The 20,216-nt window shown below is 43.5% G+C and overlaps 1 protein-coding gene across 1 annotated transcript in view; it reads left to right on the forward strand.

Moving 5' to 3' along the window:
* Positions 1-20,216, forward strand: part of LOC121539078 (calcineurin B homologous protein 1) — a 36,201-nt gene that overhangs the window by 715 nt on the left and 15,270 nt on the right. Inside the window, exons 2-6 of the mRNA XM_041847310.2 lie at positions 3,429-3,501; positions 11,284-11,364; positions 14,264-14,391; positions 15,392-15,453; positions 17,106-17,228. Coding sequence (XP_041703244.1) covers positions 3,429-3,501; positions 11,284-11,364; positions 14,264-14,391; positions 15,392-15,453; positions 17,106-17,228 — 467 coding nt within the window. The remainder of the gene's footprint in view (positions 1-3,428; positions 3,502-11,283; positions 11,365-14,263; positions 14,392-15,391; positions 15,454-17,105; positions 17,229-20,216) is intronic.

The following is a 20,216-nucleotide window of genomic DNA, read 5'->3' on the forward strand; positions in this document are numbered from 1 at the left end:
GACAAACATTGGCAGTAGAATGGCCTTACTGAAGAGCTCAGTGACTTTGAACGTGGCATCGTCATAGGATGACACATTTCGTCAAATTGCTGCCCTGCTAGAGCTGCCCAGGTCAACTTTAAGTGCTGTTATTGTGAAGTGGAAACGTCTAGGAGGAGCACCGGCTCACAGCCACGAAGTGGTAGGCCACACCAGCTCACAGAACGGGACTGCCAGAGTGCTGAAGCACATAGCCCGTAAAAATCGTCTGTCCTCAGTTGCAACACTCACTACCGAGCAAAGTCAGCACAATAACTGTTCGTCGGGAGTTTCATGAAATGGGTTTCCATGGCGAGCAGTAGCGCACAAGCCTAAGATCACCATGCAGTGCCAAGCTTCGGCTGGAGTGGTGTGTATATATATATATATATATATATATATATATATAGTGTAGCTAGTTGACTCAATGGCGCTGGAGGGGATGGCTGCCGTTTTATGGACTCTTAACCAACAGTGCTATTTTTTTTCACATTGTTTGTAACTTATTTTGTACATAATGTTGCTGCTACCGTCTCTTATGGCCGAAAATAGCTTCTGGACATCAGAACAGCGATTACTCACCTTGAACTGAACAAATAATTTTTCTTTAATGAGTCGGACGAGAGGGATTTGCTCCAGACACCCGACAGGGCCCTCATCCCCGTCATTCGCAGTAGAAAGAAAAGGAGATATCGCGGAAGGAGATCGGGGTGCCTGGTAAGGAGCCGGCGACGAGTGGCTAATCTGCCTTTGCCATCGATACTATTGGCCAACTTACAATCGCTTGATAATAAAGTGGACGAACTACAAGCACATATATCCTACCAACGGGACATTAAAAATGGTAATATCTTATGTTTCACCGAGTCGTGGCTGAACGAAGACATGAATAACATACAGCTGGCGGGTTATACACTGTATCGGCAGGATAGAACAGCAGCCTCTGGTAAGACACAAGGGGTGGCGGTCTATGTATATTTGTAAACAACAACTGGTGCACGATATCTAAGGAAGTCTCAAGGTTTTGCTTGCCTGAGGTAGAGTTTCTCATGATAAGCTGTAGACCACACTATCTACCAAGAGAGTTTTCATCTATATTCTTCGTAGCTGTCTATTTACCACCACAAACCGATGCTGGCACTAAGACCGCACTCAATGAACTGTATACGGCCATAAGAAAACGCTCATCCAGAGGCAGCGCTCCTAGTGGCCGGGGACTTTAATGCAGGGAAACTTAAATCCGTTCTACCTAATTTCTACCAGCATGTTAAATGTGCAACCAGAGGGGGAAAAAACTCTAGACCACCGTTACTCCACACACAGAGACTCGTACAAAGCTCTCCCTCGCCCTCCATTTGGCAAATCTGACCATAACTCTATCCTCCTGATTCCTGCTTACAAGCAAAAACTGAAGCAGGAAGCACCAGTGACTCGGTCAATACGGAAGTGGTCAGATGACGCGGATGCTAAGCTACAGGACTGTTTTGCTAGCACAGACTGGAATATGTTCCGGGATTCTACAGATAGCATTGAGGAGTACACCACATCAGTCACTGGCTTCATCAATAAGTGCATCGATGACGTCGTCCCCACAGTGACTGTACGTACATACCCCAACTAGAAGCCATTGATTACAGGCAACATCCGCACTGAGCTAAAGGGTAGAGCTGCCGCTTTCAAGGAGCGGGACTATAACCCGGAAGCTTATAAGAAATCCCGCAATGCCCTCCGACGAACCATCAAACAGGCAAAGCGTCAATACAGGACTAAGATTGAATCGTACTACACCGGCTCCGACGCTCGTCGGATTTGGCAGGGCTTGAAAACTATTACAGACTACGAATGGAAGCACAGCCGCAAGCTGCCCAGTGACACAAGCCTACCAGACGAGCTAAATCACTTCTATGCTCGCTTCGAGGCAAGTAACACGGAAACATGCATGAGAGCACCAGCTGTTCCGGACGACTGTGTGATCACGCTCTCCGTAGCCGATGTGAGTAAGACCTTTAAACAGGTCAACATTCACAAGGCTGCAGGGCCAGACGGATTACCAGGACGTGTACTCCGAGCATGCGCTGACCAACTGGCAAGTGTCTTCACTGACATTTTCAACCTCTCCCTGTCTGAGTCTGTAATACCAACATGTTTCAATCAGACCACCATAGTCCCTGTGCCCAAGAACACTAAGGTAACCAGCCTAAATGACTACCGACCCATAGCACTCACGTCTGTAGCCATGAAGAGCTTTGAAAGGCTGGTCATGGCTCACATCAACACCATTATCCCAGAAACCCTAGACCCACTCCAATTTGCATACCGCCCCAACCCCAACAGATCCACAGATGATGCAATCGCTATTGTGCTCCACACAGCCCTTTCACACCTGGACAAAAGGAGCACCTATGGGAGAATGCTATTCATTGACTACAGCTTAGCGTTCCAGAGGACCGAGCACGCCCCCATTCTCATCGACAGGGCTATAGTGGAGCAGGTTGAGAGCTTCAAGTTCCTTGGTGTCCACATCAACAACAAACTATCATGGTCCAAACACACCAAGACAGTCGTGAAGAGGGTACGACAAAACCTATTCCCCCTAAGGAGACTGAAAAGATTTGCCGTGGGTCGTCAGATCCACAAAAGGTTCTACAGCTGCACCATCGAGAGCATCCTGACTGGTTGCATCACTGCCTGGTAAGGCAACTACTCGGCCTCCGACAGCAAGGCGTACGGCCCAGTACATCACTGGGGCCAAGCTTCCTTCCTGCCAGGACCTCTATACCAGGCGGTGTCAGAGGAAGGCCCTAAAAATTGTCAAAGACAAGCGGTACCGGAGCGCCAAGTCTAGGTCCAAGAGGCTTCTAAACAGCTTCTACCCCCAAGCCATAAGACTCCTGAACATCTAATCAAATGGCTACCCGGACTATTTGCATTGGAATAATGGTCTGGGGCTGTTTTTCGTGGTTCGGGCTAGTTCCAGTGAAGGGAAATCTTAACGCTACAGCATACAATGACTTTCTAGAAGGTTCTGTGCAGCCAACTTTGTGGCAACAGTTTTGGGAAGGCCCTTTCCTGTTTCAGTGCCCTACCTCACTAATGCTCTTGTGGCTAAATGGAAACAAGTCCCCGCAACATCTAGTGGAAAGCCTTCCCAGAAGAGTGGAGGCTGTTATAGCAGCAAAGGGGGGACCAACTCCATATTAATGCCCATGATAGTCCAGTGGATCACAACAATGAAACAAACTACTGACAAAGTATGGACAAGCATTGTAGAAAAAGGGACTAAATATCAATCTCCTACTCCTTTACACGATTGTAGTCCTGTGTAGAAATTATGTCGTACATTGAGACCTGAAGCATTTAAAAGCATGATCCCAACAATCCTGTCACTAACTTTTGTGTTTTTTTTGCAGTTTCCCACAGCCAGATCACCCGGCTCTACAGTCGCTTTACCAGCTTGGACAAAGGAGAGAACGGCACGCTCAGGTACAGACAGCAGCACCATCATGCACTGCCACTGGTGCACAAACAACAAGCTTGATGAAGCACTCAGACTTACAGCCGAACACTCAAGGACTGTCATAGCCAGGACACAATAGGCCTACATAGGGGATTTTTTTTTTTAAATTTATTTATTTTATTTAACCTTTATTTAACCAGGTAGGGGAATTTATAACGTCCTCTGACTCTCTGTGGGAGGGGAGGCATTAGTGATGGAGGAAAAATTGATAGTTACATATAGCAATATTATTTTTGGACGATATTAAATCGATATCCGTGAAAAAATAAAATAAAATATTTTGCAACTGTAGGTAGCATTAGCCGGCTGTACCTGTGCCAAAACTATGGGATTTTTCATCCTATAGCTTGTTCTCCATCTTCTTTTTAAATAGTGAGACAACATGTTTTCAGCACTTTATTTCCATGACTGATCAAAACTCATTTTCTTATGCTCTCTCTACAGCAGACATAGTGAGCAATATGTTTGGAACATCAAATCACAGTATCGAATGGCAATACATATAGAATCTCGAGAATCGCAATACCTATCGTATCAGCACCTAAGTATCGTGATAATATCGTATGGTGAGGTCCCTGGCAATTCCCAGCCCTAGGAGGCATTGTAAGTGATTTACAATTGATTGAAATGAGAGCTGATGGTGTTTGTCCAATGGAAATAGTTGATTTCTGCCAATAGCTGCTGTTCTATCCATTCTATTTGTTATGGAATGTAGCCAACCACAAGCGAAGAGAGTATTGAGGATACGAGACGGCTGTAAGAGATTTACTTGACTCTGTTCGTGATTGCCCTTCGTCCCCACATTTACGTCTCTATGACCGTCAGAGCCAACTTGGGAATGTGCATAAGGACACAGTGTGGTTCCATGCCAGTGAATATCGCTTAGAGACACGTGACCATTTCCCTTTACTTAGAAGTGGCCATGCAAGTACAGGATGTTCTGAGCTGATGTCATGTTGGAAGTTGAGTGCATATTTGAAGTTTGTAGCCTCATCCTCTGGTCTGTGTACACACGACTCCTTTGGCCAAGAGGCTTCACTCTTGGCTCAGGCGTTGCCCGCACTTCCCTAATACCCATACTAGTGGTGTGTTTGTCACTGGGTAAACTATGTTTTAGAAGAACCAGATTGTTATGACTCGAGTCTGACAACTGACAAGCCTGTTTCCAGTATGAACAGCAGGAGTTGCGTGCCACAGACCGCACCACGTAGACATGTCCTTTATTTCCACATCTAGTGCATGTGAGTGACGGAAAACAAAACGTTACGTTGCAAACAGACATGGAAGACAGTGTGATTGACCTCCGAGTTCTCAATGCGCTCTGTCCTTCAGAGGAAAAACAGTCACTTTTTTAAATCCCATCACGGTTTTTATCTCTGAGTGGCTTGGGCTCAGAGTTTTCACCCACTATGCAGAAAGAAACCTCCTAGATTCCAGCCACACATTGACCCCATTTATCCAGTCTGTCTTTGAAATGATGTTACTACAGACTATTAAGCTGGGTGGGGGTCATTAACCAGATATAATACTGAAATGGAACCGCACCACTTTGTCTGTTTACACATAACAAATGTGGGTTCTCTGTGTCCTCTCAATGAATCACCCAGTCTGTATTGGGGTATACAGTGGGGCTAGCATCCAGTCTGTATTGGGGTATACAGTGGAGCTAGCATCCAGTCTGTATTGGGGTATACAGTGGAGCTAGCATCCAGTCTGTATTGGGGTATACAGTGGAGCTAACATCCAGTCTGTACTGGGATATACAGTGGAGCTAGCATCCAGTCTGTACTGGGATATACAGTGGAGCTAGCATCCAGTCTGTATTGGGGTATACAGTTGGGCTAGCATCCAGTCTGTACTGGGGTATACGGTGGAGCTAGCATCCAGTCTGTACTGGGGTATACAGTGGAGCTAGCATCCAGTCTGTACTGGGATATACAGTGGAGCTAGCATCCAGTCTGTACTGGGATATACAGTGGAGCTAGCATCCAGTCTGTACTGGGATATACAGTGGAGCTAGCATCCAGTCTGTATTGGGGTATACAGTGGAGCTAGCATCCAGTCTGTATTGGGGTATACAGTTGGGCTAGCATCCAGTCTGTATTGGGGTATACAGTGGAGCTAGCATCCAGTCTGTATTGGGGTATACAGTGGAGCTAGCATCCAGTCTGTATTGGGGTATACAGTGGAGCTAGCATCCAGTCTGTATTGGGATATACAGTGGAGCTAGCATCCAGTCTGTACTGGGGTATACAGTGGAGCTAGCATCCAGTCTGTACTGGGATATACAGTGGAGCTAGCATCCAGTCTGTATTGGGGTATACAGTTGGGCTAGCATCCAGTCTGTACTGGGATATACAGTGGAGCTAGCATCCAGTCTGTATTGGGATATACAGTTGGGCTAGAATCCAGTCTGTATTGGGGTATACAGTGGAGCTAGCATCCAGTCTGTATTGGGGTATACAGTGGAGCTAGCATCCAGTCTGTATTGGGATATACAGTGGAGCTAGCATCCAGTCTGTACTGGGATATACGGTGGAGCTAGCATCCAGTCTGTACTGGGATATACAGTGGAGCTAGCATCCAGTCTGTATTGGGGTATACAGTTGGGCTAGCATCCAGTCTGTACTGGGGTATAAGGTGGAGCTAGCATCCAGTCTGTACTGGGATATACGGTGGAGCTAGCATCCAGTCTGTACTGGGATATACGGTGGAGCTAGCATCCAGTCTGTATTGGGGTATACAGTTGGGCTAGAATCCAGTCTGTATTGGGGTATACAGTGGAGCTAGCATCCAGTCTGTATTGGGGTATACAGTGGAGCTAGCATCCAGTCTGTATTGGGGTATACAGTGGGGCTAGCATCCAGTCTGTATTGGGGTATACAGTGGAGCTAGCATCCAGTCTGTATTGGGGTATACAGTGGAGCTAGCATCCAGTCTGTATTGGGGTATACAGTGGGGCTAGCATCCAGTCTGTATTGGGGTATACAGTGGAGCTAACATCCAGTCTGTATTGGGGTATACAGTGGAGCTAGCATCCAGTCTGTATTGGGGTATACAGTGGGGCTAGCATCCAGTCTGTACTGGGATATACAGTGGAGCTAGCATCCAGTCTGTATTGGGGTATACAGTGGAGCTAGCATCCAGTCTGTATTGGGGTATACAGTGGGGCTAGCATCCAGTCTGTATTGGGGTATACAGTGGAGATAGCATCCAGTCTGTATTGGGGTATACAGTGGAGCTAGCATCCAGTCTGTATTGGTGTATACAGTGGGGCTAGCATCCAGTCTGTACTGGGATATACAGTGGAGCTAGCATCCAGTCTGTATTGGGGTATACAGTGGAGCTAGCATCCAGTCTGTATTGGGATATACAGTGGAGCTAGCATCCAGTCTGTACTGGGGTATACAGTGGAGCTAGCATCCAGTCTGCATTGGGGTATACAGTGGAGCTAGCATCCAGTCTGTATTGGTGTATACAGTGGAGCTAGCATCCAGTCTGTATTGGGGTATATAGTGGAGCTAGCATCCAGTCTGTATTGGGGTATACAGTGGGGCTAGCATCCAGTCTGTACTGGGATATACAGTGGAGCTAGCATCCAGTCTGTATTGGTGTATACAGTGGAGCTAGCATCCAGTCTGTATTGGGGTATACAGTGGAGCTAGCATCCAGTCTGTACTGGGGTATACAGTGGAGCTAGCATCCAGTCTGCATTGGGGTATACAGTGGAGCTAGCATCCAGTCTGTATTGGTGTATACGGTGGAGCTAGCATCCAGTCTGTATTGGGGTATACAGTGCTATGAAAAAGTATTTGCCCCCTTCCTGATTTTCTCTACTTTTGCATATTTGTGATACTGAATGTTATCAGATCTTCAACCAAAACCTAATATTAGATAAAGGGAACATAAGTGGACAAATAACACAACAATTACATGTTTATTTCATAAACAAAGTTATGCAACACCCAATTCCTGGACCTGAGGCAGCAAAGCATCCCCAAACCATCACACCACCACCACCATGCTTGACTACTGTGGAATGCAGAGTTTGGTTTTCGCCAGGCATTACTGGAACCATGTCGTCCAAAAAGTTATACTTTTGAATCATCTGTCCATAGAACGTTCTTCCAAGAGTCTTGATGATCATCCAGGTGCTTTTTGGCAACTTGAGTCAACCTTTTGGACGGGTCCCATTATGCCTGGCGAAAACCAAACTGCATTCCACAGTAAGAACATCATACCAAAGGTCAAGCATGGTGGTGGTGGTGTGATGGTTTGGGGATGCTTTGCTGCCTCAGGACCTGGACGACTTGCCTTAATAGAAGGAACCATGAATTCTGCTCTGTATCAGAGAATTCTACAGGAGAATGTCAGGCCATCCGTCTTCGAGCTGAAGCTGAAGTGCAGCTGGGTCATGCAGCAAGACAATGATCCAAAACACACAATCAAGTCGACATGAAAATTGCTAAAAAGCAACAAATTGGAAGTTTTGGAATGGCCTAGTCAAAGTCCAGACCTAATCCCAATTGAGATGTTGTGGCAGGACTTGAAACAAGCAGTTCATGCTTGAAAACCCACACGTCACTGAGTTAAAGCAGTTCTGCATGGAAGAGTGGGCCAAAATTCCTCCACAGCGACGTGAGAGACTGATCAACAACTACAGGAAGCATTTGGTTGGAGTCATTGCAGCTAAAGGTGGCACAACCAGTTATTGAGTGTAAGGGGGCAATTACTTTTTCACACAGGGGAATTGGGTGTTGCATAACTTTGTTTATGAAATAAATGAAATAAATATGTAATTGTTGTGTTTTTGTCCACTTATGTTCCCTTTATCTAATATTAGGTTTTGGTTGAAGATCTGATAACATTCAGTATCACAAATACGCAAAAGTACAGAAAATTAGAAAGGGGGCAAATATTTTTTCATAGCACTGTACAGTGGGGCTGGGCCTGATTTTTAAAGCTGGTCTGGTGAATCCAAGGTGACTTGTCTTAGTCATTAATCAGTTGCCACAACACTACAGCCATGTCAGGTATACAATGGAGCTAACATCCAGTCTGTATTGGGGTATACAGTTGGGCTAGCATCCAGTCTGTATTGGGGTATACAGTGGGGCTAGCATCCAGTCTGTATTGGGGTATACAGTGGGGCTAGCATCCAGTCTGTATTGGGGTATACAGTGGAGCTAGCATCCAGTCTGTATTAGGGTATACAGTGGGGCTAGCATCCAGTCTGCATTGGGGTATACAGTGGGGCTAGCATCCAGTCTGTATTGGGGTTTACAGTGGAGATAGCATCCAGTCTGTATTGGGGTATACAGTGGAGCTAGCATCCAGTCTGTATTGGGGTATACAGTGGGGCTAGCATCCAGTCTGCATTGGGGTATACAGTGGGGCTAGCATCCAGTCTGTATTGGGGTATACAGTGGGGCTAGCATCCAGTCTGCATTGGGGTATACAGTGGGGCTAGCATCCAGTCTGTATTGGGGTATACAGTGGGGCTAGCATCCAGTCTGTATTGGTGTATACAGTGGAGCTAGCATCCAGTCTGTATTGGGGTATACAGTGGAGCTAGCATCCAGTCTGTATTGGTGTATACAGTGGGGCTAGCATCCAGTCTGTATTGGTGTATACAGTGGGGCTAGCATCCAGTCTGTACTGGGATATACAGTGGAGCTAGCATCCAGTCTGTATTGGGGTATACAGTGGAGCTAGCATCCAGTCTGTATTGGGATATACAGTGGAGCTAGCATCCAGTCTGTATTGGGGTATACAGTGGAGCTAGCATCCAGTCTGTATTGGGGTATACAGTGGAGCTAGCATCCAGTCTGTATTGGGGTATACAGTGGAGCTAGCATCCAGTCTGTACTGGGGTATACAGTGGAGCTAGCATCCAGTCTGCATTGGGGTATACAGTGGAGCTGGGCCTAACTAAAGCCGTTCTGGTGAATCGAAGGTGAGTTGTTGCCACAACACTACAGCCACGTCCACTCCCCTGGACTTAATATCTTAGCCAGATATCTATAATTACAATAAGACATTACCCAGAGTGACATACTGTATCATATACTTTCAAGAAGACATTACCCAGAATGCTCTATCATATAATTTCAACAAGGCATTACCCAGTGTCATGGCATATCATTTCAAAAAGACATTACCCAGAGTGTCATATCATTTCAACAAGAAATTACCCAGTGTGTCATATCTAAACATTTCAACAAGACATTACCCAGTGTCATATATCAACAAGACATTACGCAGTGTCATATTATTTCAACAAGACATTACGCAGAGTGTCATATTATATCATTTCAACAAGACATTATCCAGAGTGTCATATCATTTCAACAAGACATTACGCAGTGTCATATTATATCATTTCAACAAGACATTATCCAGAGTGTCATGGCATATCATTTTAACAATACATTACCCAGAGTGTCATATCATTTCAGCAAGACGTGACACTCTGGGTAATATTAATCATTATTTCAACAAGACATTACGCAGAGTGTCATATCATTTCAACAAGACATTATCCAGTGTCATATCATTTCAACAAGACATTACCCAGTGTCATATCATTTCAACAAGACATTACCAAGTGTCATATCATTTCAACAAGACATTACCCAGTGTCATATCATTTCAACAAGACATTACCCAGTGTCACATAATTATTTCAACAAGACATTACCCAGGGTCACATCATTATTTCAACAAGACATTACCCGGTGTCATATCATTTCAACAAGACATTATCCAGTGTCATATCATTTCAACAAGACATTACCCATGTGTCATATCAAATCATTTCAACAAGACATTATCCAGTGTCATATCATTTCAACAATACATTACCCATGTGTCATATCAAATCATTTCAACAAGACATTATCCAGTGTCATATCATTTCAACAAGACATTACCCATGTGTCATATCAAATCATTTCAACAAGACATTATCCAGTGTCATATAATTTCAACAAGACATTACCCAGAGTGTCACATCATTATTTCAACGACATTACCCAGTGTCATATCATTTCAACAAGACATTACCCATGTGTCATATCATTTCAACAATACATTATCCAGTGTCATATCATTTCAACAAGACATTACCCAGAGTGAAATATCATATAATTTCAACAAGACATTACCCAGTATCATATCATTTCAACAAGACATTACCCAGATTTAAATATCATATAATTTCAACAAGACATTACCCAGTGTCATGTCATATCATTTCAACAAGACATTACCCAGTGTCGTGTCATATCATTTCAACAAGACATTACCCAGAGTGAAATATCATATCATTTCAACAAGACATTACCCAGTATCATATCATTTCAACAAGACATTACCCAGTATCATATCATTTCAACAAGACATATCTGTCCACTTATCTGCTGATTTGTGGTCCATAGTGTGTGATTGGAAGTGGGGTCAAACTCATAGGCTGCGTTTAGACAGGCAGCCCAATTCTGATATTTGTTTCACTAATTGGTCTTTTGACCAATCAGATCAGCTCTGACCAATCAGATCATATATTTTGTGATTGGTCAAAAGACCAATTAGTGGAAAATATAGATCAGAATTGGGCTGGCTGTGTGAATGCAGCCTTGGAAAATATAGTTCAAAGTTCCCTTTTGTTGTCATTGAGTAAATCCTAACTCTCCTCCCCTCTCCTCCCCTCACCCCTCCTCTCCTCTCCTCACCCTGTGTTGTTTGTGTAGTCGTGAAGATTTCCAGCGGATCCCAGAGTTGGCCATCAACCCTCTGGGAGACAGAATCATTAATGCCTTCTTTCCTGAGGGGTGAGTAGTCTGTGTCCTTCACTGATTTCCTCAAAGATGCACATAGCTTTGACTTGAGTCAATCTCACCACAAGAACAAACCATTTTAGTAATGTACATTAAACATACAGTAAACATTCCTTTGTTTGAGTCTTCATGAATAATGTGTGTATATTGTAATGCATTTTCAAAAGTTTAAGTGTGTATGACTGGTTGTGGTGATCTTTGAAATTCACATGAAAGTTGCATGTTTTTAGACAACATGCCTTGGATAGACCTATATCATTAACATCTAGACCTATATCATTAACATCTAGACCGATATCATTAACATCTAGACCGATATCATTAACATCTAGACCTATATTATTAACATCTAGACCTATATCATTAACATCTAGACCGATATCATTAACATCTAGACCGATATCATTAACATCTAGACCTATATCATTAACATCTAGACCGATATTATTAACATCTAGACCGATATTATTAACATCTAGACCGATATCATTAACATCTAGACCGATATCATTAACATCTAGACCGATATCATTAACATCTAGACCGATATCATTAACATCTAGACCGATATCATTAACATCTAGACCGATATCATTAACATCTAGACCGATATCATTAACATCTAGACCGATATCATTAACATCTAGACCGATATCATTAACATCTAGACCGATATCATTAACATCTAGACAGATATCATTAACATCTAGACCGATATCATTAACATCTAGACCGATATCATTAACATCTAGACCGATATCATTAACATCTAGACCGATATCATTAACATCTAGACCGATATCATTAACATCTAGACCGATATCATTAACATCTAGACCGATATCATTAACATCTAGACCGATATCATTAACATCTAGACCGATATCATTAACATCTAGACCGATATTATTAACATCTAGACCTATATCATTAACATCTAGACCGATATCATTAACATCTAGACCGATATTATTAACATCTAGACCTATATCATTAACATCTAGACCGATATCATTAACATCTAGACCGATATCATTAACATCTAGACCGATATCATTAACATCTAGACCGATATCATTAACATCTAGACCTATATCATTAACATCCCAAAACGACCAGGCGACTTAACTTTAGCTGTGGCTTATAATAGTTTAATTAATTAATTAATTAATTTGACTGCAGTCAAATTCCACGTGACCGTTGAGTCACGGTAACTAGGCTTCTCCAAAATGTACATTTTAGTCATTTTAGCAGACGCTCTTATCCAGAGCGACTTACAGTTAGTGAGTGCATACATTTTTTTTCTATATATATATATTTTTTTCATACTGGCCCCCCATGGGAATCAAACCCAGAACCCTGGCGTTGCAAACGCCATGCTCTACCAACTGAGCTACATCCCTGCCGGCCATTCCCTCCCCTACCCTGGACGACGCTGGGCCAATTGTGCGCCGCCCCATGGGTCTCCCGGTCGCGGCCGGCTACGACAGAGCCTGGATTCTAACCAGGATCTCTAGTGGCACAGCTAGCACTGCGATGCAGTGCCTTAGACCACTGCGCCACTCGGGAGAAAATTGCGCTCTGATGCCACCAATGGTCATTAGTAGCCTACCAAACTTGCTAACTGCCTGGTACTCAGCACTCTATTGTCCCTCTAATCACTCTGACATCAATGCAAATGTATCTAAATTCTAATCAAACACTTCATGAGAGCCCCGGCATTCAGAGCAGAATAGGATCACCTGTTGTGCAGTCGAGAGCCAGCTCCTCATAGCTGGTTGATGCATGGAATGAAATGTGTTCCTCTAAGCCCATGTTGCGTAACATTTCTATAGGCTATGCTATGCAATTGCGTGAGAACAGAGTTTTGATGGCCTCTATTAAAAAGAGGATCCCATCAGCTTTCTAGAAGAAAGTCTACTATATTTAATTCTCAACTTTCCTAATATTAAGCACATTGCTTTGCGTTATAACCAGAGGAGCCTACCTGACTGGCATGAAAATGAACCACAGGAAAAGCGTCCTCCATTTGCTATTCAAGTGCATATGGATGACATGTCTTTTTTTCCCCCTGGCACTCTACACTGAGTGTACAAAACATTAAGAACACCTTCCTAATATTGAGTTGCATCCCCCCCTCAGAACAGCCTAAATCTGTTGGGGCATGGACTCTACAAGGTGTCAAGCATTCCACAGGGATGCTGGCCCATGTTGACTCCAATGCTTCCCACAGGTGTGTCAAGTTGTCTGGAAGTCCTTTGGGTGATGGACCATTCTTGATACACACGGGAAACTGTTGAGCATGGAAAAACCCAGCAGCGTTGCAGTTCTTGACACAAACCAGTGCGCCTGGCACCTACTACCATACCCCGTTCAAAGGCACTTAAATCTTTTGTCTTGCCCGTTCACCCTCTGAATGGCACACATACACAATCCATGTCTCAATTGTCTCAAGGTTTAAAAATCCTCCTTTTAACCCTGTCTCCTCTTAAATTGTAGATGTTCCAAAGGTCCGCATCAGTGGCTATGCGTGGAAGCCTGGAGATGCTAAAATGTTTGTTAATGAACGGTCAATTACCGTGAGACCGGCAGTTATTTGCATTACAGTTACCGGCTGAGGGAAAAACATGTAATGGCCGCCACAGCCCTAGTCATGTGGGCCGCAATGAATGGGCCGATTATTAAGAAGGGTAGCATCGGTCTAAGGTGTTCTGACCTCAAGTCATGACCACTCATGTGAATTACTGTTTTTGCTGTATGCCTATTCAGCAAATGATACAGCTAAACGTTCATAGAAAATCCCACCTCCTAGGCCTATATATCTCCTCTGTGAGTTCGATGGATGGTCGGTTGATGTAATTGTTGTTGTTCCACCTGTGGGTTTTTTTCTCAGGGAGGACCAAGTTAACTTCAGGGGCTTCATGAGGACGCTGGCTCACTTCCGTCCCATAGAAGACAATGAGAAGAACAAGGATCCCACCGCCTCTGAACCTCTCAACAGCAGGACCAACAAGCTGCTCTGTAAGCCTAGTCAGAGGGTGGCTCCTAGCCTGAGACTCCTTGTCACTCATCATTTATTGTCAAGACGGCACAAACAGATCTCTGACCCAGGCCAGATCTGTTGACAATTTCCTATAGAATACTATATACCAACAGGTTGTTGGTTAACTGTACTATATAATACTATATACCAACAGGTTGTTGGTTAACTGTACTATAGGATACTATATACCAACAGGTTGTTGGTTAACTGTACTATAGGATACTATATACCAACAGGTTGTTGGTTAACTGTACTATAGGATACTATATACCAACAGGTTGTTGGTTAACTGTACTATAGAATACTATATACCAACAGGTTGTTGGTTAACTGTACTATAGGATACTATATACCAACAGGTTGTTGGTTAACTGTACTATAGGATACTATATACCAACAGGTTGTTGGTTAACTGTACTATAGGATACTATATACCAACAGGTTGTTGGTTAACTGTACTATAGGATACTATATACCAACAAGGTTGTTGGTTAACTGTACTATAGGATACTATATACCAACTGACTCTTTTTCTTTCCTGATCTGATGGATCAGGTTGCCGAGTGGCGCAGTGGTCTAAGGCACTGCATCGCAGTGCTAGCTGTGCCACTAGAGATCCTGGTTCGAATCCAGACTCTGTCGTAGCCGGCCGCGACCGGGAGACCCATGGGTGGTGCACAATTGGCCCAGCGTCGTCCAGGGTAGGGGAGGGAATGGCCGGCAGGGATGTAGCTCAGTTGGTAGAGCATGGCGTTTGCAACGCCAGGGTTGTGGGTTCGATTCCCATGGGGGGCCAGTATGAAAAAAAAATATATATAGAAAAAAATGTATGCACTCACTAACTGTAAGTCGCTCTGGATAAGAACGTCTGCTAAATGACAAATGTAAATGTAATAATAGTATTTTGAAAACTATTATTTGACCTCAAACCCCTTTCTCTCCTCTCTCTCTCTCTCGTTCCCCCCCTCCCCTCTCCAGTTGCTTTCCAGCTGTATGACCTGGACAGAGATGATAAGATCTCCCGTGACGAGCTGCTACAGGTGAGAATGGGGTCAGGGTTAAAATTACACACACTTGTGGGTCCCCCACTAGAAATCTTTGATGTTTTTTGGGGAACCTTAAGTCTCTCGATACCAGACCTCAACACCATATTCTCATTCAAGAATCAGGGCTTGACTGTTGTGGAGTAGTTAGAGTTAAGAGTGTGTGTCAGGGGGGACGCCTGGATGAGGTATCTGGCCCCCCCCGTGTAAAGGAAATGACCCGAGAGCTGAGTAACAAGAACTTTTGGCAGACACACCCTTTCAGAGAAGAGCATCGTCTTAGGTTTGTCCATCAAGTCATGGTGTAATCTGAGCCTGTTGAAGTCGATGCAGCGACGGACAAGGAGGAAAATGTATTTGGTCAGGAGCCCTGCTGCTCAGGATATACTTATGATGGGAATTTCAAAGTGTTTTGCCATTGAGAAGAAGAGGGGAATTTACCCTGGACGGTAGACAATGGTGTACATTTCCAACCCCAACTAAATGTTGTTTTGTCATACTACATGAGTGTCCCCATCCTAGATTTTGTGTGTTCCATGTCATTGGCTGGGCAGTGCCCTATGAAACCTGGGGTGTTTTCACTAGGAACCAAACAGAAGAAAACGGGGAGGGACCTACATGAATTTGTCCAATAAACTATCGTTTTCGTTGCAAAACATTTTTCTGTTTTGAAATAAATAAATACTCCCCTGCTCTTCTCTGTGTGACTGGCCTGAGATGTGACCTACAACTGCTCTCTGGGTTCAATGACTCAGGAAAAGCTGATCTCTTGTTTTGCAAACAACATTGCTGCCGAACACTCTTCATGCCATGAACGTGCCTTTAGAGTTTACTCCCACATTAACATAGGAACTTCAAGCCTGAATCATTTTTGCACCCTTCATGTTACCAGCAAATTGAAGTATTTTTTTCACTTATACACATTTGCCATTTATGTATAGTACATTTAGGATGTCCTCTTGTACTTTACAACTCTGCTGTTAAGACTTGGAGAAAACTGTAAACTTTAGACCCTAGGGAACGTTGCGTCAACATATTCCAGGTTCTCAAAATGATGGTTGGTGTGAACATGTTTATTCCAGGTTCTCAGAATGATGGTTGGTGTGAACATGTTTTATTCCAGATTCTTAGGATGATGGTTGGTGTGAACATGTTTGTTCCAGATTCTTAGGGTGGTTGGTGTGAACATGTTTTATTCCAGGTTCTTAGGATGATGGTTGGTGTGAACATGTTTATTCCAGGTTCTTAGGATGATGGTTGGTGTGAACATGTTTTATTCCAGGTTCTTAGGATGATAGTTGGTGTGAACATGTTTTATTCCAGGTTCTTAGGATGATGGTTGGTGTGAACATGTTTTATTCCAGGTTCTTAGGATGATGGTTGGTGTGAACATGTTTATTCCAGGTTCTTAGGATGATAGTTGGTGTGAACATGTTTTATTCCAGGTTCTTAGGATGATGGTTGGTGTGAACATGTTTTATTCCAGGTTCTTAGGATGATGGTTGGTGTGAACATGTTTATTCCAGGTTCTTAGGATGATAGTTGGTGTGAACATGTTTTATTCCAGGTTCTTAGGATGATGGTTGGTGTGAACATGTTTTATTCCAGGTTCTTAGGATGATGGTTGGTGTGAACATGTTTTATTCCAGGTTCTTAGGATGATGGTTGGTGTGAACATCTCTGACGAGCAGCTGGGCAGCATCGCTGATAGGACCATCCAGGAGGCTGACCAGAACGGAGACAACTCCATTTCCTTTAATGAGTTCATCAAGGTTGGAAAATTACAACATATTTATGTTTGGCCCCGGGGGGGCATTACCTAATACTAACCTAGAATATACATTATGTTGTCAGTTCTACAGTACTAGCATTATAGAAGTGTGTGAGCCGAGTCAGTTGGTATCGGTGCAGTTACATGCCTTCGGAATGTATTCAGACCCCTTGACTTTCTCCACATTTTGTTACATTCCAGCCCTATTCAAAAATTGATTTAAATGTTTTTCCCCCTGATCTATCTACACACAATACCCCATAATTACAAAGCAAAAACGCTAAAATAAAAAAATTAAAACGGATATCACATTTACGTAAGTATTCAGACCCTTTACTCAGTACTTTGTTGAAGCACCTTTGGCAGCGATTACAGCCTTGAGTCTTCTGGGGTATGACGCTACAAGCTTGGCACACCTGTATTTGGGGAGTTTCTCCCATTCTTCTCTGCAGATCCTCTCAAGCTCTGTCAGGTTGGATGGGGAGCGTCGCTGCACAGCTATTTTCAGGTCTCCAGAGATGTTAGATCGGGTTCAAGTCTGGGCTCTGGCTGGACCACTCAACGATAGGGCTGTTGTGGTGACCATATTACCACCGGCGGTCACGAGTCATGAAGGCAGTCAAATTCCACGTGACCGTTTAGTCACGGTAATTAGGCTTCTCCAAGCTCTGATGCTGCTGATGGTCATTAGTATCCTACCAAACTTGCTAACTGCCTGGTACTCAGCACTCTATTGTCCCTCTAATCACTCTGACATCAATGCAAATGTGTCTAAATTCTAATCAAACACTTCATGAGAGCCCATGAGCTCATATTGCGCAACATTTCAATAGGCTATGCAATTGTGCAAGAAAACAGAGTAATGGCCTCAACTAAAAAGAGGAGGATCAGCTTTCGATAGGCTAGGCCTACTATGTTTATTTCTCAACTTTCCTAATATTTGTTAACTCAAAATGACACAACGACTAGGTTCCAGTTTAACGTTTACTTCACCGTATTTCCACAGTACACAGTTCCCATTGCACTCAGGCCAGGTCCTTCGACAGAGAGACTACTGCACAGGCATACTAATAACAGAAATATAGAGATACTTAAAACATGAACTTAACAATCTCCCACTTTTCTTTAAAGACAAATTAAACATCAACAAAATATTATTATAATTATAATTTTTTTAGTCATTTAGCAGACGCTCTTATCCAGAGCGATTTACAGGAGCAATTAGGGTTAAGTGCCTTGCTCAAGGGCACATCAACAGATTTTTCACCTAGTCGGCTCGGGGATTAGAACCAGCGACCTTTCGGTTACTGGCACAACGCTCTTAACCACTAAGCTACCTGCAATTAAATGTCCCAAGTATTGTTTAAATTACCCATTACAAATGTTTGTATTTTTATTAGTCAAGCTGCCACTTTCCATTACTGAGTGCCTTTAGGAGCACAAGACCGGATGCTCCCTTTTTATTCAGACAGTCAGCAAGCTGTTCCTTTGTGGCCGACCACAGAATCCGCTGGATTCTCTGTGCTTGAATAAGTTCCTTGATGCTGCTAATCTCAAGACGAAGTCTTTTCTCTGTGACAGACTTGGTTGACTTGACAGCATCAACTAAGGAGTAGTCGTCAGTGACACAAACTACAGGGTAGAATGTGCCGTTTTGTCTCACCAGTGGTAAGCTCTGAGAACAGAGTTGCCAGAAAGATGGCATTGTCAATTCCATCCGCCATAGCAAGGGTTTCTCCAGCATGTGTGCTTCGGACAAACCCTTCTGATCCTTTTTGACTGCCAACAGATAGGTGAGAATCTTCCTTCTTCACCCATTAACCCGACTAGATGTTCACCTTGTGTGCCTCCATCTGTAAGGTTCACTAGGAAAGCATCACTGAAGACCACTAGTATCAGAGAGTCATCTTTTCCAACATGCTGAAACTTTAGTCACTTGTTGTGATTTCAGTTTACGAACAACTTTGTTTGCCTCATGAATGGTTTGTACAGTGACGTGGTTTTGTGTTGGATGCCAAGTTGCAGCCATCAAACATTACATCAGGTCTACTCTGTCTAGCAACCCATCGAATTTGACCTATCTTTGACCTCAATTGATCAGCTTCAATTCCACAGAGAGGGGAATTCCTTTGTACGGCTCTTGAAGAATCCATGTGGATTGAAGATTCTTGATGTAGCTTTCCCGTTGCATCAGTATTGTTCTGTCAACTGTAATAAACTATATGGCAACATAACAAAAACTATCGTGCTCCTCACGGCCGACCTGGGAAAACAGCTTTGAGGTGTGGAAGCACAGTTGTTTGCAAGGTCTGTGAAGCCACCCCAGATAAAGTCATCAACATGACAGGCAAGTACTCCAGTCACATTGCAGTCTTGATCAAGCCAATAGATAGACTGCAGGATCCACTTGTGACATTTCTCCACCTGTACTCAGCATCGCTGCCTTGACTTTGATGTACCAGTAGAGTGATGCATCTGCCAGGCCGAAACACACACTTCTTTAGTTTCCACAGTGTTCCTTCGCTCTTAGCTTCAGGCGGAGGTCGGATGTGAATGTCCCTTGGCAGCTCTGTTCCCTGCAAAAATGCAGATTTGATGTCTATGGAATGAAGTTTCCATTTTTTTTCTCTGGCAGATCACTGTCAGCAGCAATCCGAGTGACTCTGTGGAGCGTGTCGGTGAGTGTTTTTGGGAGTTGTTTAGCATCCAGCTCCTCAAAACCTCTAGCCACTAGACGTGCTTTTGGCACTATTCCAGTTAAGGATTATTTTAAGGGTACACACCCACCTTGTTGAGACACATTTTTGGCCAATGTCTTTGACTTCCTCAAACACTCCATTTTCCCTCCAATGACTGAGCTCATCTAGTTTAGCTGAGTCAAATGACACGTCCCTTTGTTTCAAGTACGTCGCCATTTTGAATGTCATTCTGTTTTTCTAAATTTTCCATTGGTTCAATTCTGTGATGATCTACAAGTGCCAGGTCAGCT

The sequence above is a fragment of the Coregonus clupeaformis genome, chromosome 25 (genome assembly GCF_020615455.1).
Source record: "Coregonus clupeaformis isolate EN_2021a chromosome 25, ASM2061545v1, whole genome shotgun sequence".
Taxonomy (NCBI): domain Eukaryota; kingdom Metazoa; phylum Chordata; class Actinopteri; order Salmoniformes; family Salmonidae; genus Coregonus; species Coregonus clupeaformis.